At 35.9% G+C, this 25243-nt stretch overlaps 1 protein-coding gene across 1 annotated transcript in view; it reads right to left on the bottom strand.

Annotated features, from left to right (window-relative positions):
- Window positions 1-25243, bottom strand: part of Chm (CHM Rab escort protein) — a 190803-nt gene that overhangs the window by 112304 nt on the left and 53256 nt on the right. The window contains exons 3-4 of the mRNA XM_070040109.1: window positions 9365-9437; window positions 7675-7796 (exon numbers count right to left, since the gene is read on the bottom strand). Of these exons, the coding sequence (XP_069896210.1) occupies window positions 7675-7796; window positions 9365-9437 (195 nt within the window). The remainder of the gene's footprint in view (window positions 1-7674; window positions 7797-9364; window positions 9438-25243) is intronic.

Here is a 25243-nt window from a genome sequence, read left to right as displayed (position 1 = left end):
CATTAAAACGAAGAAATGACAGAATAATTAATTTCACTTCACAGATAATCCAGATGTGGCAATGTCTCATACTAGAGACCATGATAATGACACCGTGGAAATTAAGCACAGAAAGTGATCTATGCAGTGGAAAGGGGTTTTATGGAATAAATGTCAGACAATCTGAAATACAGAAATAAAAATCCTTGAAAAAAGTTTAGTTAAGTAGAAGATGCTGGGAGAAAATAAACAGATAAAGAAAGATATTATTCCCTTACAATTTGTTCTACATTCATAGATTATTAAGTTTTACTGTTTTCAAAATCCTAACTTGGCAAAATTCCTAGCACTACAGAAAACACAAGTAACAGAAACATAATGTTGTCCTACTTTCTACTAACCACCATGATGTTTTTGGAGTTCTGCCAAGGTTTAAGTTAATACCCAAAAAAGAAGTTATAAAAAGATACCAGAAAGTCCTAAAACCCTACATAATTGCTAAGTAAACAAAATTCTGCTAGTGAAAAGGTTCTCTTCCCCTACATTTTAAACCTTATATTGTGGCAAATGTTTTCTTTAAAGATATTCAACTATCAAAGAAAACTGTAAAATACAGTTCAATTTTATTCATTCAAATGTATTGGAAACCCAAAACACATTTGCTAAATATAAAATTATGCTAGTGTATTATGAGGTCTCAAGAGACATTTTAGTTCTAAAATATTATAATGATTTTTAACATTTTAAGGAAAACAAACTGCCCATTAGTTCTTGTAATATTTTTCATTATCAAAATAGATCTCACTAATTAGAACTAATGTCATTTATTTATACTGCTAACTTGAACTCCAAAGGCCATTTACAATACTGTATGATGGTATTTTTGAGATAATTTTCCTACCTACAACTGCTGAATGCTGCCTTGTATAAATACCATTTTTTTTACTAATTGCCAAAATATGCATATAACTCTGAGAATAAAGGAATATGAATTCTGATATTATCTGGTACTGTTTATCAATTAATGGTAAGTACCTATAAAGGAATGCCTCCAACTGAGTCTTATTAATGCCTTATAACAGTCACCCTTTAGATGAGTCCAACAAAAAACTGCCAGCCAGCTGGTTAATTTATTCAGCACAGGTGTTCATTATTTATTTTCCAGTCATTTGCACATTTTTCTCCCCCAATATAGCTGGTTGCAGAAATTATATTCTTTTACTTTGATGTATGCACTTTGTTCTAAGGCCATTCATCATTGATTTGCCCAGTATATATTACGCCACTGCTCAGCTGTTTATTACTAAAATAAATGTTTAATGGCTACTCACTAGAATGATCAAATTCAGACTATCCAAACTTTGCTCTTCCAGAAAACTGTAACATGATCTTTAATTGCTGCAAAAATCATGTATTTGTAGAGATAGTTCCCTAGTTACTGAAAATTTTAAAATATTATAACATGCTATAGAATAGCGTTGAAATATCAATTTCTTGTCACTTCTGTCCAAGAACAAAATTTCCTAAGATGGAGTGCAGCAGATAGCTGTCTACCCAACAGCAATGGTCCTCTGCCTCCTTGCAACAACAGCCCTAATTCTGTTCCAATATCAAGCAGAACATACTAAGACCTAAAAGATGGATTATTACCAATCAAAACCAATTAGGATAATTTTACATCCTTTTGCTAGTGACAGATTTAGAAGTGAGTATGTAGTCCATTTTTTGGTCAGTAAGTTAGGAGTTCTGGGAGTTCTTGGTACAGATATTTTTTAGCTATAATAAAACAATGATGGAAAAACTTTTGATTATAAAAAGCAGAATCATTTTAAATTTCTTTATTTCTATCCTTGCTTCTAATTGGTAAAATTTTTTCACTTAGCAATTATCTAGGGTATTTTATTTAGGGTATACTTTTTGATATCTTTTTATAAATTCTTTTTGGATTAACTCAAAAGTTGTCAGAAGTCCAAAAACACCATGGTGGTTATTGGAAAGTAGAACAATATTGTCTGCCCTATAATCCTTATATACATTTATATACCCTTATAGCAATTAAAGAAGTAAATGCTTTTCCTTATCTGCTAGTTTTCAAAAAGGAAATACTCCATTCACTTAATGGAAAACTCCTTGATTAAGTATATGTGTGTTTATCTGCTGACTGAAATATAACACAATATAGTGAGCTGGGTATGGTTTCACAAGCCTGCAATCCCAGGTGCCAGGGACACTGAGTTTATAAGTTTGAGACATGAGTTTGAGATCATCCTGGACAAGATAGTAAGATCTTGTCTCAAAAAAATAGACACATTGGAAATGGTACAGAGTTAGATAAATGTGGCTTCAAATCTTAACTCTGCTACCACAGGCTTTCTCTCAGCTTCAGTTGATAGGTAAGACATATCAACAATTTATTCCTATGGCTGTGACACAGAAGAAATTAAATCAAATATAATAAATAACATAAACCATGTGGTCACAAGAGCTGTCACCGAGATATCTAGCAACTGCTGGTTCTTTTAAGTCAATTGTGTAATCACCAAATCTTGATTCAATGTAAAATAATTTTTTGCATTGAAAATAATTTTGTATATGCTCTTTGTACAGCAAAACTATTTCTAAGTCTGAACTAGAAGCAGCACTCAGATAACACTGTTGTGACAAAACAATGTAGCTATTTCTTTGGAATCTGTGCTGTCACAACAACTTACATTTTAGTATTTAGCCTATCTTTCAAGGCAAGCGCTCTACCACTGAGCCACCTCCCCAGCCCTAGCCTATCTTTATAATAACCCAAAGTAGTAAATTTAAAGTTCAAATAATCATTGAACCTTTAGGTTGAACATGTCACAATATTCTTTGAAAACAAGACAAAAGAAATAAAACTATTCTATGTATTTACATTAAAATACTCTGTTATTGACTTGCTATGTGCCTGCAGTTAATTCTGAAACATTAGTGAGGGGTTTGTAGGTGCATTTTGTGCAATACTTCAAAGACAAAAATGAGGCAATGTGACTAAAATATTATTTATAATAAGAAAAAGACACTTTCTTCTTCAAATTAAATAACAATTGGTGAGAGTGTTCAAAGGAGTAACATTAATCAAGATTCATTGTATTTATATACTAGATTGTTGAATGGCAACTCCTTTGTACAACTACTTAAAGATAATGATAAAACTAAAAAATAAAATATAATGGCAAATGGCATATATGCAAATCAAACCATAGATTAGGTCCTACTGAATGTCAACTCTACAAATAAGCCAGCTCAACGAGTCTAAACTGGGAAGGAAAGTCATAATATTTCAGCCTTATCATTATAAGGTTGTCTAAGACATGATATTTTGGAAGTTTACAGAAGTATTTCAAATAAAAGTATTTCAAATAATATTCCATGCATATACCACACCAAGTACTTCAAATTTGAATTCTATCTACTGGATGAGTATCTTTTATCCAAAATACTTGGGCCAGAATTGTTTCAGATTTGCAGTTTTTCCAGATTTTGGAATACTGGCATTCATATACTGAGAGAACTTGCGAACGAAAGATCAAGTCTAACAAAGAAATTCATTTATGCTTCATATATACTGCACACACAGTAGTATTATATAGTATTGTTCATAAACCTGTGTTTTAACTATCTACCTCCAAATAAAGGCTAGGCATAGAATTTTATATCTGTGGTCTCTCAAAATCTTTAGGTTGCTGAAATTTTCAGATTCTGGATTTTCAGATGCTCAACCTATATTACTCGATACAATTAAATACAGTAAGATATTTAGCTTAAATGATCCTCAAAGTGCAGAATTTGAACTCTTGGTAATTGGTCATTCAGAAAATTTGTCAAAGTGCATACTGAGGCAATTGGGTGCAGGAATGAAAAACATATCATTAACAAGTCAGAGACACAGTTGGTTAGCATTAGTGTATAATCACAAAGTCCTCAAGAGGTTACAACAACTTTATTTCTGGGAAAAAAAAAACAGCCTCATTAAGTGAGCTTAAGGATAAGTAGAAAAATACAATTAATCTGTGTCATGTTACTGTGGATTGAAAACACACGAATCAGAACAGAAAATAGATTCTAGGTAAGAAAAAAAAAACGAAACAGCTGGTAGAAAGAAAGATTTTTTTAAAAATCTCCTTTGCAGAAGAAATGATTACCTACATAAATAATCTGAAAGAATCTACAAAAGTTCCCAAAGTAAGTGCTTCAGATATATAAAAAAATGCATTTCTAGCTGGGCACTGGTGGTTCATACATGTAATTCTAGCAACTTAGGAAGCTGAGATCTGAGGAACCTGGTTTGAAACCAGCTGGGGTAGGAGAGTCCATGAAACTTTATCTCCAATTAATCATCAAAGAACGAAAGTAGAACTGTGACTCAAGTGGTAGAGTGGTAGCCTTGAGCCAAAAGAAGCTCAGGGACAGGGCCCAGGTCCTGAGTTCAAGCCTCAGGACTGGCAAAGAAAAAAAAGAAAACACCAGCATTTATATATAATAACAGTCATTATTTGAAAACAAAAACCAAAAAGACAATACCATATATGACTATTCCAAATAGAACTGAATACCTAAGTACATACTGAACAAAACACACAGAAGTAGTATGCTGAAAATTATAAAGTATTGATGATGAAAATAAAAGACAACCTCCATAAACAGGGAAACATATCATGTTCATCTAAAGAAAGACTTCAAACAATAAAGATGCTGATTCTTTCTAAACTGATCTACATATTTATTTCTTAAGGATAATTTCTATTTAATTGTCAGCATTTTTAGATATACTCAATTTTATTAAAGTATTTATGTGGAAAAGCATAATGCCTAGAATAGCTAAAATAATTTGAAGAAAACAATAAAGTCTGCTATCAGACCTATTATATAACTACAGTAATGAAGACAGTATGATAATGATGAAAAGAAAGTCATACAGATCAATGGAATGGAAAATAAATTTAGAAACCTATCCAGAAAAATATAGCTATATGATTTTTGACTGGTGCAAAAGTAACTCAATGAAAAAGGAATAGACTTTTGAACAAAAGCTGCTGCTTAAAGCAACTAGATATCCTTAGAATGGGAGGAAAAGAAGCATATTGATCTAAATGTGACACTATACACACATAAAAAAATAAAGTGGACCATAAACTTAAATAAAAATAAATAGGAGAAGGTTTTTAGGTCTTAATATAGGCAAGGAATTGTAAGGTTTGATACGAACAGCCTACTTTATAAAAGTTGAAAAACTACATCTCATCAAAATTAAAAATACTTGCTCTGTAAAATATTTTGTTCAAAAAGGATAGAAAGACAAGCTATAAACTGGAGAAATTATTCTCAAACCACATATGTAACAAAGGACATATATATAGGATAAAGAATTCTGAAACCAACAGTAAAGAATCAATTCAGCTGGGTACTGGTGGCTCATGCCTATAATTCTAGCTACTCAGAAGACTGAGATCTGAGGATTGTGGTTCAAAACCAGCCCAGACAGAAAAGTCCGTGAGACTCTTATCTCCAATGAACCACTGAAAAATAGAAGTGGCACTGTAGCTTAAATTGGTAGAGTAATAGCCTTGAGCAAAAGAGCTCAGGGACAGCACTGAGGCCCTGAGTTCAAGCCCCATGAGTGACAAAAAAATTCAATTAAATAATAAGAAAGTGACATAATTCATATTGCATTTCACTCAAAACGATATACAGATGGCAAATAAGCATATGAAAAGATACTTTAAAAATCAGCCATCTGGGAGATTTATATTCAAGCATGAAAAAGGTATCACTGCATACTTATCAGAATTCTAAAATAAGAAAAGTGATATCAAATTTGGGTGAAATGTAGAAAAACTGAATCTTCCATATTATTCTTCATAAATTGGATTATTTTGGGTGGGAGCATGAAGTTGTAGAACTCTTCTGAAAAAGAGTTGGGTGTTTTATTTCAAATTTTAACATGTAATTATCCTATGACACAGAAACACTTGGATATTTGTAACACATAATGAAAACTTTTATCCAGAGAAATGTTTATATCAGAAAAATACTAATTAAAAAACCTATACACAATATTGGACAACAGTTATTTTTAATAAATGTTTGTAACAGAAAAATACTCATAAAAACCTGTATGCAATATTGGACCACAGATTTATTTTGACCAGCCCATTTCTGGAAAAATCCCAGATATTTCTCAATGAGAGGATGATTAGAAACTTATGCTCCCACAGTGGAATACTACTAAACAAGAAAAAAATAAACAAGTGATGTACACAAAAGTTGACAACAATTGATGCATACAACAACCAGGATGAATTTCTAGAATATTATGCTAAGAAAAGCCAATGACAAAAGGTTTCATAAAATATAGTTCTATTTATATAACATTTTCAAAATGATAGGATTAAAGAGAAAACTGTTAGTGACTGCTAAGAGTCAGGGATTTGAGGTAGGAGCTAAGGAGGAAGACTATGAGGTATGGTTACAAAAGGCAATAGCAAGAATCCTGAGGTGATAAAACTTTTCTAAGAATGTTGAAATCCCCACTTCCACCACTCTTGATTCTCAAATTGCATGTAGGATAAAAGATTTTTATTGTATACTCCTTACTGGTTAATGCTCTACAAATGTGTTTGTAATGCATTGCTCAGTGTAGACATTTATGTTAAATTTAGATGAATTAAAAATAATTATTACTTTAATTAGAAACTTTAAAAAACTGTGGTGGTGGATACATGAATCTATATATGTAATACAATATGGAAAACTATACAAAATATAAACTCTAGGACTGCAAAAGATAATATGAACTCAATAACACATATGTAAAAAGGAGTAATGAGGAGCTGGATATATACGGCTCAAGTAGTAGAATGCCAGATGTGAGGGAAAAAGACAAGTGAAAAGGCCCAGATTTCAAACCTCAGGACTAGAACCAAACAGCAAGTAATAACAAAAGGCCAGGAACTTGTACTACACATTTCAGTATTTACAAAAGAATATGCATGAAGATAGTAGGGTATTTCCCTCAAGAAATGTCCAAGATCTATAAGAAAGGTATAAGCTTATTTACTTGAAAAGAAATATAGTTTCAAAAGAAATAAAGTTTCCTAGCTAACTAAAGTTACCTATTAAAATTATAAATTTTTATACTAGCAAAATGTACTTCAAACCCTCCTACTTGTCAAGTGAAAGATTGAAAACATTATTTAATTTATACCTGAAGACACTGAAACATAATTATGATCATTGATTGTTTGTTTTTGTGTATTTTGGGGTTTTTTTGGTCAGTTATGAGGTTTGAACTCAGGGCCTGGGTGTTCTCCCTGAGCTCTTTTGCTTAAGGCTAGGACTCTACCACTTTGAGCCACAGCACCACTTCTGGTTTTCTGGCGGTTAACTGGAGATAAGAGTGTCATGGTCTTTCCTCTCTGGGCTGGCTTCAAACCACAATCCTCAGATCTCAGCCTCCTGAGTAGCTAGGATTACAGGTGTGAGCCACCAATGTTCTCCTTCATTGATTGTTATACTGCGTTCAATAATATGGTGCTGACCTTAAAGGATCTCTTGGTACAAAAAGTCGTTTAAACAGCCAAGAACACTCTGTAATTGCAGACGTTGTTGTCGATTTCTTCCAAAGAACTAGAAGAAAAAGTTATCCTACATGAATGTGTTTCATACCTGGCAAAATAAAATACTTCCACATGTTGAATGGTTTTGTCCTTCCTGTTAAGCTCAATGGCTTCTTCATTGTCAAGGATATGCTCTTGCCATGAACTCTCAGTCACAGTGTCACTTTCTTCCTAAAAAAAAACACAGATAATAAGTTCATTAATTGTAGGATCTGAATCTGCAATTTTTTGAGAGTATGTATTTTAATCTCATCAGTAATAAAAGGATTATCACCTCACAAGAAATGAAGTGATTCCAGCAGAGAGTGCCAACTTTAAAAGAAGCAAACTGTAAAACCTATATTATCAAAATATAGAATTTTCTGGGGACTGGTAGCTCACACCTGTAATCCTATCTAAAGCAGAAGCTGAGATGTGATGATTACAGTTCAAAGCCAGACCGAGCAGGAAACTCTGTGAAACTATTATCTCCAATTAACCATCAGAAAACAGGAAGTGGAGTTGTGGCTAAAAGTGGTAAAGTGCTAGCCTTGAGCAAAAGAGCTCGGAGACAGCACGCAGACCCTGAGTTCAAGCCCCATGACCAACCAAAAAAAATAAAATTAGTGCACACATTTTTTTCTACATTGTGAATTTTTATGAAAAGTGCAGGATCCTAGATTCTATCTACTTCTGGATCATATTTAATTGTGATAGTGTATAAAACTTTTGTGTGTGTGCCAAATTCAGGGCCTGTGCACTGTCCCTGACCATAGCTTCACTTCTGGTTTTTCGATGCTTTACTAGAGATAAGAGTCTCCCAGACTTTCCTACACAAGCAAGCTTCTAATCTTGATCCTCAGATATCAATTTCCTGAAGAGCTAGGATTACAGGCATGAGCCACCAGCATCCAGAATAAAACCATTTTTGAAAAGTACTCAGCACAATATAACTAATGATTTTTTCTCTTTTTTTGCCAGTCATGAGGCCTGAAGGGTGCTGTCCCTCAGCTCTTCAGCTCAAGGCTAGCACTCTACTACTTGAGCCACAGTGCTACTTCTAGCTTTTTCTGCTTATGTGGTGCTAAGGAATCGAACCCAGGGCCTCATGTATGCAAGGCGAGCACTCTACCACTGAGCCACCTTCCCAGCCCATAACTAAGAATTTTATAATAAGCAAATGCTGAACATTTTCTATTTGGAAAGACAATAACAAGAAATAATGAAGTATGCATATTAAAAGAGGTCCTTTAAAATTTTCAGCAATTCCTAATGACATTTTATAAAGAAAATTACATAATATAGCAATATTTGAATACAGTGGATTTTCAAAAGTACCAAGATACAGTTTATATCTCTTTCAACTGTTAAGGGCCAGTTTTGGTGATAGTACTGGGGTTTTAATTCAAGGCCTTACACTCGCTTGTCTTTCTGGTTAAACCACACTCTTAGCTTGGAATTTTGCTTAACTTGGAATTTTGTTTACATTTGGGCATTCTTACAGTGTAATCATGAAGTGGTATCAAGTATCTATGACTTAGTTTACACCAAATATAGCTATTTATGTTTTAATATACTCTGTACTATCATAACATCAAAAATAGCTGACAAGGCAACTGTGCATATTTTCCACAAATAACTGAATAAAATATATTATCAATCTTGTATTACAGAGGAAGATTAATATTTCTTCAATGCAGGTTATGTGACACAAAATAAAATCTAGTAAATTAGAAGACAGGGATCAGATAAGAACTTACCTGATATTCTTTTAGCCAGGAAAGCAGTCCTGAAAAGCTAAAACTAGCCCAGTTTCCTCCATAGTAGCTTCTTCTGTAACAATAAAAAATGAAAAGGATGTAAAAATATAAGCATCAATCTTCATCAAAGCACCCTCGACCCTTAACTCATTATATCTTCTAATATTGCTGCTTCAAAAGTTCAAAAGAACACATAAATGGAATGCTGATATAAAAAGCTGAAAGAAAATTAGTACTCTCACCAGGTCATCACTGGACATACCAGTCATCTTAGAATCTCAGGATGCTGAGACCTGAGGATGAATGTTCAAAGCTGGCCAAAAATTAAAATTAAAATTAAAAAAAATAAAAAACGAACAACAACAACAACAACAAAAAAAAAACCACTGGGAGACTCCTCTCCAATTAACCAGCAAAAAACATACTGAACCAGGTGCTGGTGGCCCATGGCTGTAATTTTATCTACACAAGAGACTGAGATCTGAGGATCAAGGTTTGAAGCCAGTCTGAGCAGGAAGTCCTTGAGACTCTTATCTCCAATTAACCATCAAAATGCCGAAAATGGAGCTGTGGCTAAATGGTAGAGTGGTTCACCTTTGAAGTAAAAGCTCAGGGACAGCCACCCAGGCCCTGAGTTCAAGTTCCAGGACCAGCAAAGAAAGCCAGACTATAGGCATAGTACACCTCAAGTAGTACACCACTAGCCATGAGCTGAACAAGTATGAGGCCCTAAATTTAAGCCCTTTTACCATTGTGCATGCACATATGGTCGCACACATGAACGTATATGCACAAGAGCTTGCACACATGCATGCACATGCATGTAAGCATATACACATATCTCACATCCCAAAGGAAACTTTTCATTGTACAAGGAGTTAAAAAGTATCTTTGGCCTCCTCAGAGCTCTCTTCCTTGTAAACAGCCTTACAGTAGAAACTGAGCAGGTAACATGAATGAGCATGAATCCTGGATTGACAAAAATGGTTAAGAAGAGAGCCTTGGTTGATTTCAAAAAAGCCATAAAGAAACTAGTCATTGTTCTCTAAGCAGTTACAGCTCTACCACAGCTATGTCACTTATCTATATACCCAAATACTCATTCCTTTATTTTCTATTCAATTCTCCCCTCTTCTTCCTTCTGCAATCCTCTCCCTTCACTCTCTCCTTTCTACTCTCTGCTCTCTTTCTTTCTCTCACACACTAACAAATTGGCTGTTCTACATAAATTTGCATTCTAGAAGAGGGAATAGCTATTCACATCAAGTTGTCCTAAAGAGAAGAGGAACAGAATTCATAAAGATACCCGTTTGTGATTATTCTTCATTCTACAGTCATGTGAAGATCACTTCTGTTCTGAATAACACAGAGGTCTCCTAACTCTAAGATCAGGTAAACTTTGTAGACAATAGACTTACTTGGAGACTTTTGGCAATTAGAAATCCTGCACTGACTACTGATTTTCCTAATTCTTGGGTGTGATTTTTTTTAAACAATCTCAGTGGTTTTAATACAGTCATGATATACAAACATCACTTTCTAGTTTCAAAATACATTCTTCACCCTGAAAGGAAATCCTATACCCTTTAAGCAGCTCCCTCCCATGCCTTCCTCCCTCTAGCCTTTGGCAGCCAGAGATGACATGCATTCTTTCTCTATAGGTTCATTCATTCTACACAATTCCTACTAAAAAAGACATACAATATGTAAACTTGTGTCTAGCATCTTTCACTAAATCTAATGTTTTTACCATTCATCCACATTGTAGCATATATCAGTACTTTGTTCCTTTCTATGGTTGAGAAATATTGATTCATGTAGACATACCACTATACAAATATAACATTACACATATAAAACTATAGCTAGATAACTATATATTGTGAATGGATGGCATATTTTTAAGGTACATAAGTCAGCTATGAAGTGCTAGGTTAATTTTGGTAAACTAAGCCTCCACGTAACTGACAACCTTACTAGGAAACAATGATGGGCTGGCTGGGTGCCAGTGGATAGCGCCTGTAATTCTAGTTACTCAGGAAGCTGAGAGCTGAGGATTGTGGGTTGAAGTAGCCAGAGCAGGGGCAGGAAAGTCTGCAAGACTCTTATCTCCAATTAAGCACCATAAAAAGCATGAAAGTGGAGCCTTGGATCAAGTAGAAGAGAAGAACTAGACTTGAGGGGGGAAAAGCCTCAGAAGACAGCAGGCTGAGTTCAAGCCCTAGGACAGACAGACAGACAAACATGGACATGAACATGATGGTATTCCTCAAACTATGGTGCAGCGGAGGCCTGGCTGTTTTGGAGCCCATACCCTCTCCACCGGGTTCTGAGACCTCTAGTGGAGCAGGCACAGGCACAGAGTTGAGGGTCAAGGTTGAGTGATTGTCCACTCTACCTATTGGGGGAATGGGCTGAGGCCATGCTAACAGGGTTGGTCCCTCAGCCAATCAGTATTGGAAGTGGAGTGGGAGGGTCAAGTGGGCTACAATCCTTTCATGAGCAATTCACTAAGGAGCAGTAGCAGCCTAATAATACAACTCTGGGGAGGGTATCCATGCTGGCAAGCACTGGTGTCCCTCCTTCTCCAGCCTACTCCCACGTTGGCCCCACCATAATGCCCAAAAAATAAGGTCAGCTACAATGAAGGGACAATGAAGAGGTCAAAAGAAGATCTGGACAGTTGTCTACTGATTCTGCCCCTGTAAAAATGGAAACCAAAGCAAAAAAAAAAAAAAAGGAAAAGAAAGAAAGAGAGAGAGAGAGACAGAGAGAGAGGGGGGGGAGAGGGAGAGGGAGAGGGAGAGGGACAGAAAGAGAGAAAGAAAAAGAAAGGAAGGAAGGAAGGAAGGAAGGAAGGAAGGAAGGAAGGAAGGAAGGAAGGAAGGAAGGAAAGAAGGAAGGAAGGAAGGAAGGAAGGAAGGAAGGAAGGAAGGAAGGAAGGAAAGAGAAGGAAAGAGAGAAAGAGAAAGAAAAGAAGGGAAGGAGGGAGAGAGGGAGGAGGGGAGGGAAGGAAGGAGGGAAGGAGGGAGGGAGAGAGGGAGAAGGAATAAATACCTATACTTCTCCTGTGTGAATGTATCACAGCTTAGTAATCCAGGTTACTTTTGGGTACTAATATTACTTTTATGAACTCATCTAGGAACTTCTGAGCAACATTCCTTGGAACACAGTCCTATGTGTCAATGAATGGTTTACATAAAAAACTGCTGAGTTAGAAAAAATGAGTATTTTCAACTTTAATCATGACTGACAAACCCTCAGATCACAGAACTGGATAATGACTCAGGATATGAATTCACCTGTTCCTACATGTATGGAAACAGTCATGGTTGCTTGAACTGGTACTGGAGTTTAGATGAATTAAGCTTCTTCTCAATTCCTATAAAGAATTATAATGCTATTCACACTTAGGTGATTGTATGATGAACTGCAACATATACTCAATCCCATCTACAAAATGCATTTGGTTCTGGCTGGGACAACTTCCTGGCTTTGTTTCCATATTCATATTTCTTCCTGTGTATCTTTCCCTAATGGAATAAAAATCTATAAAAGCTCACTTGATCATTAGATAAAAAAATAAATTTTTAATATTATGCCCAAAATTCTCTCATAATGATATTAAACATGGTCTCAAAATTCCAATACATGGGCTGGGAAGGTGGCTCAGTGGTAGAAAGCTTGCCTTGCATGCTAGAGGCCCTGGGTTCGATTCCTCAGCACCACATAAGCAGAAAAAAAAAGACAGAAGTGGTGCTGTGGCTCAAGTGGTGTTAGCCTTGAGCTGAAGAGCTGAGGGACAGTGCCCAGGCCCAGAGTTAGGACCCACGACTGGACCCCCCCCCCAAAAAAAATACCAATGCATTTCTTCTCAATCAATCATTGACACAGGTCTAAAGAATATTTTACTGTATAGTTTAATCCCTGTCTTGTGCTAACAAACAGAAGGGTCAAAACAAGCACTTGTAAAAAGTAGGTCTAATAACACACTACTTTGATTCTATCAGATAGCTTTCTCAGAGGTAATGTAAGTCTATATGTTGTCCAAAATTTCCAGTTACCTTTAAATATCAGCTATTCAAGCGACTCTAGATGGCTAGCCTTTGAAATAATGGAGTTGAAAAACCCATAAGCTGGAATCTCTGTGTAAGAGATCATGACAGTAGAAAGGATGCATGGTAAGTATAGAGAAGAGGATAAAATAGAGATGAATGTTAGTAAAGGTAGTCTTCCCTTACATTGTTAATGTTTTGTTCAAGTCTGTTTCTTCTACTTTCCAGGCTATAAAAGAATAAGTGGTATGTGTTAAGTGCTCTGTACTAAATTTTGAGGTAAAGATGACAAGATAGGCATTACTTCAAAACACCATGTCTCTTGATATCCTAACTGCAAGTTAAATTCTGTGTTTATATTCCAGATAATTCAGTCAATATGGGTAAAGCTAGATCAATGCAATGTATGACTATGTTATGAACTTTAGAAGTCTCCTATTCTTAGTCCTTTGGATTCATATGATGAAAGAAAAGGATGGTGTTTTACTATTGTTCCTGATATAATCCTCTGTGAGGGTCTTTACACTGCTGCTATATTTACTGCTCTATCTCTCTTGTTTCAACCTGCTGTTCTGTGTATCACAGTATGACTCCTCTTCTTTAAACACTAGCACTAGCTAACTAATGGGTAATAGTGCCAAGATAAAATAAAGTTTTGAATAATATATTCACACCAAAAAAAAACAACACTTGTAGTAGACAAAGATTTCTCAGGATATAAAAAGTAGTAAAACTAACCTTATACGACTTCATGGCAATGAAAAAGTTCTCCACAAAATGTATCATTTGTTTTTTCCTTTTTTTGCCAGTGAGGCCTGAACTCTGAGCCTGGGCACTGTCTCTCAGCTTCCCAGCTCAAGGCTAGCACTCTACCACTTGAGCAACAAGACCACTTCTGGCTTTTTCTGCTTATGTGGTGCTGAGGAATCGAATCCAAGGCCTCATGCAAGCTAGGCAAGCACTCTACCACTGAGCCACCTTCCCAGCCCCAAAATGTATCATTTCTAAATGAATGATTCAGTCATAAGCTGGAAGAAAATATTTTAAAGACTTATCTGACAAAATTCATATCCAGGATATATAAAGGTTTTCAACTCAATAAAACAAATATTCAATTTGAAAAAAGGGCCAAGGGTTTCAACAGATGCTTCACAAAGAAAGTGGCAATCAGATCTCAGAAGTGCACATTAATAGCCCAGCATGGGTGGCTCTCACCTGTAATCCTAGCTACTCAGGAGGCTGAGATCTGAGAATCATGGTTCAAAGCCAACTCGGGCAGGAAAGTCTGTGAGACTCTGATCTCCAATAAAACCACCAGAAAACCAGAAATGGCACTGTGACTCAAGTGATAGAGCACTTACCTTGAGCTGAAGAGCTGAGGGACAGTGCCGAGGCCCAAGAGTTCAAGCCCCATGACTAACAAAAAAAGTGCACATTAATATGAGAAAAAAGAGGGAATATGAAGGGAAAGGAGAAGGAAAGATAAAAGGCAGAAAGGAAAAGGGGATGGGGAACAGGAAAAGGAAAGGAATGGAAGGAAAAATTGGAGCATAATGAGATCTAGTGCACATTCACACATCCACAAGAGAAGTTAAGAAGACTGATGATAGACAATATTGGACAGTGGTAGGACAGCCGGGATACTTGGGGGGAAGGTAAAATAGTATACTTTTTAAAACTATCTATCAGTTCCTTACAATATCACCCCATGATCTAGTAATCCTATTCCAAGACAATTACATATGTGGAAAGCCTATGTCCACAAAAACCTTACACAAGTCTTTTTTTTGGGGTGGGGGGTCCAGTCATGGGGCCTGAACTCTGGGGCTGGGTGTGTCCCTCAGCTCTTCAGCTCAAGGCTAGTGTTCTACCACTTGAGCCACAGCGCCACTTCCGGCTTTTTGCTTTTTGCTTATATGGTGCTGAGGTTGAACCCAGGGCCTCAGGCATGCAAGGCAAGCACTCTACCACTGAGTCACCTACCCAGCCCCCTTACACAAGTCTTTCCAAAGTGACTTTATTCATGATTGGCCCCATAGTGATAATAATCTGAGTATTCATTTGTAGGAGAATCATAAATAAGCTGTGGTAGAAACTATTCACCAATATAAAGAAATGAACTGATAACAAACAACAACATAGATCAGTTTCAGAATTGTTAAGTTGCATGAAAACATTAGCCACAAAGAATACATACAGTATAATTCCATTTTTATGAAATTATAGTAACTTTCTATGAAAACTATCACCAGAGCTGTTTCCTCTGAGATTGGAAGTGGGGTCAAGGTTTGACTGTGAAGGGGCATAGAGCAGCTCTCTGAAATAATAGTAATTATTCTTCGTGTTGATAAAGTTTTTAATTATACAAAAGTATATGCTTGTTAAATAATTTGATAGTACACTTAAACTCTGTACTTTGCATTATATATAAACTATCTTAAAAATCCCACAAACAAATTTTAAACTAATCAGTGAGGTGTATGCTTAAGTCCTGAACGATTGAAATTACTGATTTGTATACTGTTCTCTGGAATACACAAAATAAGATGAGGTGACATATAAAAGAAAACAGGTATGATATAGGAACTATACCAAAATGTTGATTGCAGCATCTATGTAGTAAGCATGTAGATACTCACAGTACAATTTTTCAACCTTTCTGTGGATGGTAAATTGTCATAATAAAATATTAGAACAACAAAAGTAATCAAACAGGAGTTTTTAAGCACTGATCTCAATGTGTCAATTTTCAAGGTACTTTCAGCAATTACCAAAAGGCTATGAAATTCAGGAAGAGCAATCTTGCTGTTTCTTTCTATTATTAAGTGACTTGAGGTCAGTCCATGGTCAAAATCTATTTTTCTCGCCTATATGTAGTCATATGGTTTTTGACAGTGCTAATTGGTTCTAGTATTTTTCCATGCAGCTCCTATTTTCAACTTTTCCTGTTGATGTGGTCTTAACGTCAGCATCTGGTGATCTCATCAAATTATCTATGTAAAAGGTGAAACGTGGTTTTCATTAATGTCTTTCTAACAAAAAGGATAACACAATTATTAATAAACTTAGTATAAATCCAGTATATATTTTGACTAAATTTGTTTTAATATGTATATACTTTTAAATATAGTTTGTAATATAACCGAAACACAAAGACTTTATCCAAATCAATATAACAAAAAGGAAAAGAAAATAATCAATATGACATCATAATTTGCTCTCTGGATCAATATTGTAGTAAAAAAAATTAAAGTCACAAAATGTTTTCTCAAATTTATCTTTAAAGGTATAGCTTTAGAATTCTGACATTTAAATTCAATTTATAAAATACTATTTCCACTATCTTTAGTTAAAACTGTTTCTATAGGAAGCAGTAAAATTTTGGGGTTTAGATTTAAAACTTTAGAGACATGATTTATTTTAAGAAAAAAAGTGAGAACTTCCTGAATGAGAAAAACATCAAAAGGGCATGGCACATTTTCTGCCAATTTTGAGTCACAACTGCCTCTGTACATCAAGAAAAAAAAGATACATTTTGTGATGAACGAAGTTTTACCGCTATTGCCAGGAATATTACTTTATGTGATTAAAAAGACTACTTTAAAAGTCTCTGTGGAACTACAAAATAAGTATACATAGTATTTAAGTATTTAATGTTTTGTGATGAAGAAGTAACACATTTCAGCTCTACCTCAAAAATCAAAAATGGAGCATTTTTTATTATTATTATTATTTTTGTCAGTCGTGGGGCTTGAACTCTGGGCCTGGGCGCTGTCCCGAAGCTCTTCAGCTCAAGGGGAGCGCTCTACCACTTGAGCTACAGCACCACTTCTAGTTTTCTGGTGGTTTATTGGAGATAGAAGTCTCACGGTCTCTCCTGCCTCCTGCCCGGGCTGGCTTTGAACCATGATCCTCAGATCTCAGCCTCCTGAGTAGCTAGGATTACAGGCGTGAGCCACCCACGCCCGGCTAGCATTTTTATTTTTAAAAACAGAAAAAGTTAAGCCAAGCACTGGTGTCTCACACGTATAATCCTAGCTACTCAGGAGACTGAGATCTGAGAATTGCATTTCAAAGCCAGTCCAGGCAGAAAAGTCTATGAGACACTAATTTTCTATTTACCAACATGGAAGTGGAACATGGCTCAAGTGGTAGAATGCCAGCCTTGAATGAAAAAGCAAAACAAGGCCCTGAGTTCAAACCCACCTCCTGCCCTCCTACCTCCCTACCTCTGCCCCATACAGGCCCAAAAAAGGGAGACAGATAAAAGTGAGTAATTACAATACTATGGTGTAGTTTTCCAATTATGTGCAACGCTGACCTTAAAACTGTAAAAAAAAAAAAAATGACTTTAATCTTTCTTGTTTCCTATAGCTACTCACTCTGTACCACCTAAGCTTCTCCAGACACAGTAAGAAAATGAGTTACACAACCGTCTCCATTAATAGCAATCTATAAAAGAGAAAAATAGTACTGAAACAGTAACTCAAGATGTTTCTCATTATTTGCATAGTGTTTGATGTTAAGGCAACATATTACCTAATGAATCCTACCAGAAAAGAAAAATGTAAGTACAAAGAAATTTAAACTGTATGAGAAGGCTAAGAGTAAGTAAAGCCTATTAATTGAATCCTAACAATATTCTTTTCTGTTGTACATCATAATTATAATTCATTACTGGATATCCAGCAGCAGGCATAGCTGCATGATGTGATAGTACATATTGTATTGCAAAATAGTTTCTATAAGCAAGTCCAAGAACACTGACAAAAGAAGAGGCTACTGACATTCAAGCGCATTCACCTGGGGATCATTTTAATTGTTAAGAAACCCAAGAGTTGAAAATGTTTTCAGGCAGGTAGCCAATGAGGCCTTAGTTTGTTCAGTGAGAAAAGGAAAAGCATAGCTCATTCTCCAGAGAGTACAGGTCTACATTTATAGCTTCTAGAATTCTTTTCACTGTGCAAAATGAATAGCATCTTCAATATACAGTGTTTTTAATTTTTCATACTGTTTTCACAAATATTTTTGCACTGATTTTACAAGAAATTTTGTGAGGACTCTTGAGAAGTACCCATGTAATGATTAGTCATTAGGGCCACATAGCTACAAATGGTTCAACCATAAATTCAACATTCTCCCAAACTAATTCTGTCCATCAGCTATTGTAACAATTTGTAACAAATTGTCAATCTTTTGATCCTGAAGATAATGATAGCTCTGTTAATGAAGCCAAACACTTAGATACTGAATAATACCTGTCTCTGAGTCTAAATTCACTTTTTTTCAAAGTATTGTATCAATAACATAAGTTGTTAGTAGGTGTTCCTCCCAAAAAAGGCATACTGACAAAAATAAATCTGGAAAGTATTAGGTTTTACAATTATAAACAAGCTCCTGCCTATAATTGCAGCTATTCTGGAGGCTGAGATCTGGTAAATCTAGGTTAGAGAACAACCCAGGCAAAAATGTCTGTGAGACTCCATCTGCAAAATAACCAGCAAAAAAGGGTTGGAGGTATGGCTCAAGTGGTAAAGTGCCAGGCAAAGAAATTCAAGATCTTAAGTTCAAGCCCTGGTACCACAAAAAAAGTTAAAGAACAACAATAAATAATGTCTTGCTCATGGCATTAGCTTTTCAACACCACTGAATGTGGTTGTAGCTCTCCAAGAGACACTACAGTAGTATTTTACAAATTCAGCTGACCAATCAGCACTTTTGTATGGGTGTGTGCATGCATGCAGGCATGTGGGCCTGTGTGTGCAAGTGCGCACATGTGTGCATGTGTGTATATATGTGTGTGCACATGTTGGGGGGGAGGGTTCCTGAGGCTTGAACTCAGGGCCTAGGAACTGTCTCAGCTCTATTGTTCAAGGCTAGTGCTGTACCACTTGAGTTACAGAACTACTTTCAGCTTTTTTGTGGTTAACTGGAGATCAGAGTCTCATAGACTTTCTTGCCTGGGCTGACTTCAAACCCTGATCCTCTGATTTCTACCTCCTGAGTAGCATAAGCCACTAGTGTCTGGTTCTATTGAGCACTTTTAAGAAAGAAAAAAATGGTAATTTTGAAGGATTAGTGTTTAACAGAAGATATTTTGAGAAATATTAGCTTAATTCATATCTAGAGGAAGAAGAAAAACTGCAAAACTATATATACTGAACATGACATTATACTTTGGCTGTATCAGTTAGGCTTCATAGGAATTTGAGAAATCAGTGCTATAATTACTCATTTTACAACCAGGAAAACAAACAACTGTGAGGTAGAGTATCTTGTCTAGCTTATTCAGCTAAGAAATGACAATACCTGGACTTAAGCTCACAGCACAGCAAGTTTCACAGCCTATGTTCTTCCTAGTACACAACATAATCTATTCCAACATACATGATAAGAACCTTTACAATGTTAAGTATAAGCAAATCCTACAATCTTACTTGCTGTAAGTAAAATCAGATTGTTTACAAAAACTGAATTGAATGAAGTCTAATTTTTGTTTTGTTGTGACAGTTCATTTATAAAATGGAAGTGGGGATAACTTCATGACTATGTCTACCCTAATGACAGAACTGAGAAAACTATTTTATTCTAGGACCTAAAAATATAACCAATTTTATTGCATATCTCATTTGCATAGGTACAAATATTATGTATACTTATAGTACTAATAGGAAAATAAGTCTTCCAAATGTACTAGTATTGGTTTGCCAACTATTATTGGGTACACTGTGTCACTCACAATACACAAGAATCGATTCTATTTAAGCTTGATTGGAATATTATAGTTAGGACATACTACTAGCTTCCTGTTAACAAATAATAAATATTACAGGCTGGAAAACACACAGGACTTACTCACTATATGTGTCCACTCAGTAAAAGTTCCACACATCCTGACACTCAATAAAACTAAGGTCCTTTCACCATCCACTCATTCTGATACAAGAAGTTGGGCCTCCATAATAGAATATGTAGAAGTGATTCTAACACGAGAGAAGATGATTAGACCCTTTGTTTTCTTATAAGTACTAATACATATAGTACTAATACATATAGTACTAATAAGTACTATATACATTTTTTATGTATAACACATTGCTCTTAAATGTTACTTGGCTTTAAAAGAGTCTCATGAAGCAAGACAAAGTTGTTTCAACAATCAGATTAGTCTGTTAGCAGGAAATAACCCGTCATTAGGCTTGGAAATGGGCCTTTCTATATCTGGAGTTGTTGTTAATCATTCCATATGAGCTCACTCATTCAAATCTACCCTAAGAAAATCAAAAGACATATGGATAGATAATATATCAAGATATCTATATACTAATATATAGATAATATATCAGTTTGCCCTCGATTCTTTCTTTCTATGATATCATCTCTTCCCACTGATTTAATTATCACTTCGCTTCTGATGACTCATGAAATGTTACTTCAGATTTGAGCCCCTCTGATTACCTTTAACCTCCAATCTATTGGTTTTGTAGCTGAAAATAAAGCTTATTGGACATTGGATTTATTGAACATATCTGTTCACTAAATGTTCCAGCTTAACTTTAATTTCTTTTCTTTTTTTTTTTTGGGGGGGGGTCCGGTCATGGGGCCTGAACTCTGGGCCTGGGCGCTGTCCCTTAGCTCTTCAGCTCAAGGCTAGCGCTCTACCACTTGAGCCACAGTGCCACTTCCGGCTTATTTTTTCTTTTTTCTTATGTGGTGCTGAGGAATCGAACCCAGGGCCTCATGCATACAAGGCAAGCGCTCTACCATTGAGCTAACTTCCTACATCTTCAAAAGACAAATTTGTTATCTCTTAGCTCCAATTTGGTCTTCCTTTGGCTTCCTTATCTCAAAAAAAGGTCTATACTTACCAAAGGAGGAAATTCTCAGATGGAAAACACAAAGAAGCAATACCTATGTACATATGATCATATAAAATAATATATATTGAAATGAACTCCAGGAAATGGAAACAAAAAGCTTTTTCTTTGTTGCTGTTTTTGTTTTCTTTTCTTTTTGTCTTGTTCGTTCATCCGTCTATCTTTGGGAGGGTAAGGGGGAGACATAGAAATGGAGGGTGAACAAATGCAGCAGTGGTACTCACTGCACATTATGTTGAAAATGAACCAAACAACTTGTGGGTGGGGATGGGAGGAAAAAACTGTAAGAGCAAGGGAAGGGATGACAATGTTCAAAAAGAAATGTACTCTACCTGACTTATATAACTGTAACCCCTCTATACCTCAACTTTACAATAAAAATTAAAAATGCATGAAAAAAGGGAAAAACAGGAAAAATGAAACCATACTAATAGCTATAGGTTAAAACAAAATCTTAAACTCCTTTCATCTCTTCCTCACTATGAATTGCAATTAATCAAACCTTTCGTCCTAGCCATCCTTACCACTGTTGCCTTATTTCACACTGATATTATCTGCTGACTATACTGCATTCGCCTAATCAAGACTTCTTACTAATATCATCCCCTTTTAATCCAGCCTCCACACTAACACCATTGTGATCAGGTGTTAGCAATTCCCTGACAATATCTGATGTCTCACCAAGGCTTCTAGAATCAAGTCCAAAATCCTTAGCCTTCAAAGATCCATCAAAATGTAGTGCCAATAGAACTTCCCAATCTTATGCTAGATATTGCCCCTTTCTGCCATGTATCAGCCACAATCATAACCACATATTCAACACTGCCTGAGGAAGCCAAAGACCTCCAACTCTCTCTATTATTCTTGATACTGTCCATATCCAAAATATTATACTATCACAAAACTAACGATGGAATTAGTCAAAGTAATCAGAACTCTCAACTTCAATATCAAACATCCCCTCAAAAGTCTTCAGTTATTCACCATAAAACCAAAAGTACTGTGCCTCACTAACTTTGCACATACTTCGCTAAAAGTTCTGTCATAAATGTCTTATAATTAGTTGAACAAATGCTTCAGAAGACTTCCTCTGACTAAACTAAGAGCAACTCAAAGGTAAGTAAAACCAGTAACTTGGTCCTCTTTGAATCTCTAATTCATGCTAATAATTGTTAACTAAGGAAATTTTTTTTGGGGGGTCCGGTTGTGGGGCCTGAACACTGGGCCTGGGCACTGTCCCTCAGCTCTTCAGCTCAAGGCTAGTGCTCTACCACTTGAGCCACAGCGCCACTTCCGGCTTTTTTTTTTGCTTATGTGGTGCTGAGGAATCGAACCCAGGGCCTCAGGCATGCAAGGCAAGCGCTCTACCACTGAGCCACCTTCCCAGCCCAACTAAGGAAATTTTTAACTAAAGGAATTATTAGCACTGATGCATTGCTACTAGTCAAGGTTTGGGGCCCTAAGAGAGTTAGGTTGAAATCCCAGCTATGCCTCTTAACTGACTGTGCATAAACTTAGTCAATAATCTTACAGATGTTACTCTTCAAAAACTCAACTTCTATATGCATCCGTAAAATACAAAATAACTTAAAAACAGTGTCTAGTATATATTTATCAAAGTTACATTCACCACTCTCCTATTTGTTAAGGAAATACATAGGACAATATATCATACATATCTTCAGTGCTCTTTTCCGAGCAATTAACATAGCAATGCCAGGCACTAACAGACCTAGGGACGGGAAAAACAGACAAGAAAAGTACAGGATGGACAATTAAAGGACAGAAAACTAATGATTCCCTCTCAGTTTCCCTATCCTTTACTTCAGAGTGTTCACATTTCCTTAATCTTCCTTGCCATGGAAAGGCAAATCAAACTCCTATCCATTAATGCAAGAAGAAAACAAAAAGAGAAGTTAGAGCAATAGGAAAAAGTAACTTTAGGATTATATTATAGATCCACTCTACTTACAACTATGATCCTGACTGATGTTCTTCAAACCCCTAAGGAGTAGGTATGGATAGTTTCCAGTTCAAAGTAAAAGCAAATAAAGGGAGTTGGGCACCAGTGGCTAATGCCTGTAATCCTAGCTACTCAACAGACTGAGATCTAAGGATCTCGGTTCAAAGCCAGCCTAGGAAAGAGAGTTCACGAGATTCTTATCTCAAATTAACCACCAAAAGCCAAAACTAAAGCAGTGGCTCAAGTGATAGATCACTAGCCTTGAGCAAAAAAGGAAAGGGACAATGCCCAAGCCCTGAGTTCAAGCCCCTGGACCTATACAAAAAAGTGTGGGGAGGCAAACCAAAAATAAACATTAGGAGCTAAAAATATAAGAAAAATATTTCTTACTTTCTTTGCAAAAGAAGATCAAGCTAGGAGTGTGACTCATATGACCCTAAGTTCAAACCCTAGTACTGCCAAAGTGGGGAAAAGAGAGAGAAAAGCCAGGCACCCATGGCTCAGGCCCATTATCCTAGCTACTCAGGAGGCTGAGATTTGAGAATCTCACAACCAGACCAGAGTTCTGAGTTCACAGCCAGACCATATAGACAAACTAGAAAATCCTGTCTCCAATTAACTAGCAAAAAGCAGGAAGTGAAAAGGTGGATTAAGTGCTAGAGCACCAGTAAAAAAAAGCCACAAGCCTCAGGATGGGAAAGTAGGAAGGCCTCAGGATTTCAAGTCCCAGTTCAGGAAGGGAAGTGAGGGAGCAAGGGAGAGAGATGGAGGGAGGGAGAGAAAGAGGGTGGGAGGAATCACAACGAATATGTACACATAATTATATAAGCTTGAACTTCTCAGGTTCATGGGTAAAAGTTACCTTCATTCAATCCCCTTGAATAAAACAAGATGACTAGTTATATCTAAAGAGAAGTTTCATGATATCTACAAAGAGCTGTCTCAATCTAGTTTCTGTGTATTCTACAAGAAAAAAAATCTCTATTGTCTTTCTTGCAATCTTGCCCAAGTAATTGTAACCCCTCTGTATGGTATTTTCACAATAATAATAATAATAATAAAATAAAAATGACAATTCTATTTAACCACACAAATTTGTAAATCATTTTCAAGTGTTTTTCTCTACTTTGCCTCCTAAAATAGAGCCTGAATACCTTCCATATTGTGCCAAAAACAAAGCTTTTGTTGAACCTACTACATTTTATTCTCAGATCTTGTTGGCCCCTCTATATCTTAACTTGTCACTCACTGAACTTTAACAGAGATGCTCCTCTTAGTAGATAGTGCACTTGAACTATTTTAAAATTAAGGGTAACGATGCCAATAACATATTTTTTTTGGTGGCAGAATCTTGACATGTACCCAGTCTCAAGTCCAAGCCATGTATTTGTTTTTCTCTTTCCCAACCCTACACTTCATCTCAGTGAAAAAGAGCACAGGCTCTGGGGTCAAATGAACCTACATTTAAAAGTTGTTTCTTTTCCCTAAACAAACACTAGTCATTGTATAAGTCATTTACAATCTGTTTCTTTATTTGCCAAAGAAAGATATATCTCTAGGAAATTTCATAAGAATTAAGTAACTTAACATTTACAAAGAATAGGATTGAACAGAAAATATAAACAAATAGCAAGAAGCTATTACATCACATTTTCTCTAACAAGCTGCAGTGTCTTAATACTAGACAGTCTTAAAAAAAAAGAAAACCACAGTCATCCATATGTTGTCTCCAAAGATATCATGCAATCTGTCTTCAACATGAGGTAATAGAACTAGGAAAGAGAAAATAGAGTAATACCTGATTTTCTGATACATATTTTCCTCTGTCTTACAATCAAGTAAGTAATATTTTCTTTCTTTAATGCAAATGATCTGTTTTCCTTTGCCTACTTTATTTGCCTATTCTATTTTGGTAGTCTCATCTCTAAAACCTTTTTAATATTGTACTCTTGAGCTGCCATATTCACATATATGTATGTTAGTA

Source organism: Dipodomys merriami, unplaced genomic scaffold (assembly GCF_024711535.1).
Source record: "Dipodomys merriami isolate MVZ:Mamm:240054 unplaced genomic scaffold, mDipMer1.0.p SCAF_3, whole genome shotgun sequence".
NCBI classification, from domain to species: domain Eukaryota; kingdom Metazoa; phylum Chordata; class Mammalia; order Rodentia; family Heteromyidae; genus Dipodomys; species Dipodomys merriami.
Note: the sequence above shows the minus strand (reverse complement) of the source record. Positions and strands in the feature narration are given on the sequence as shown.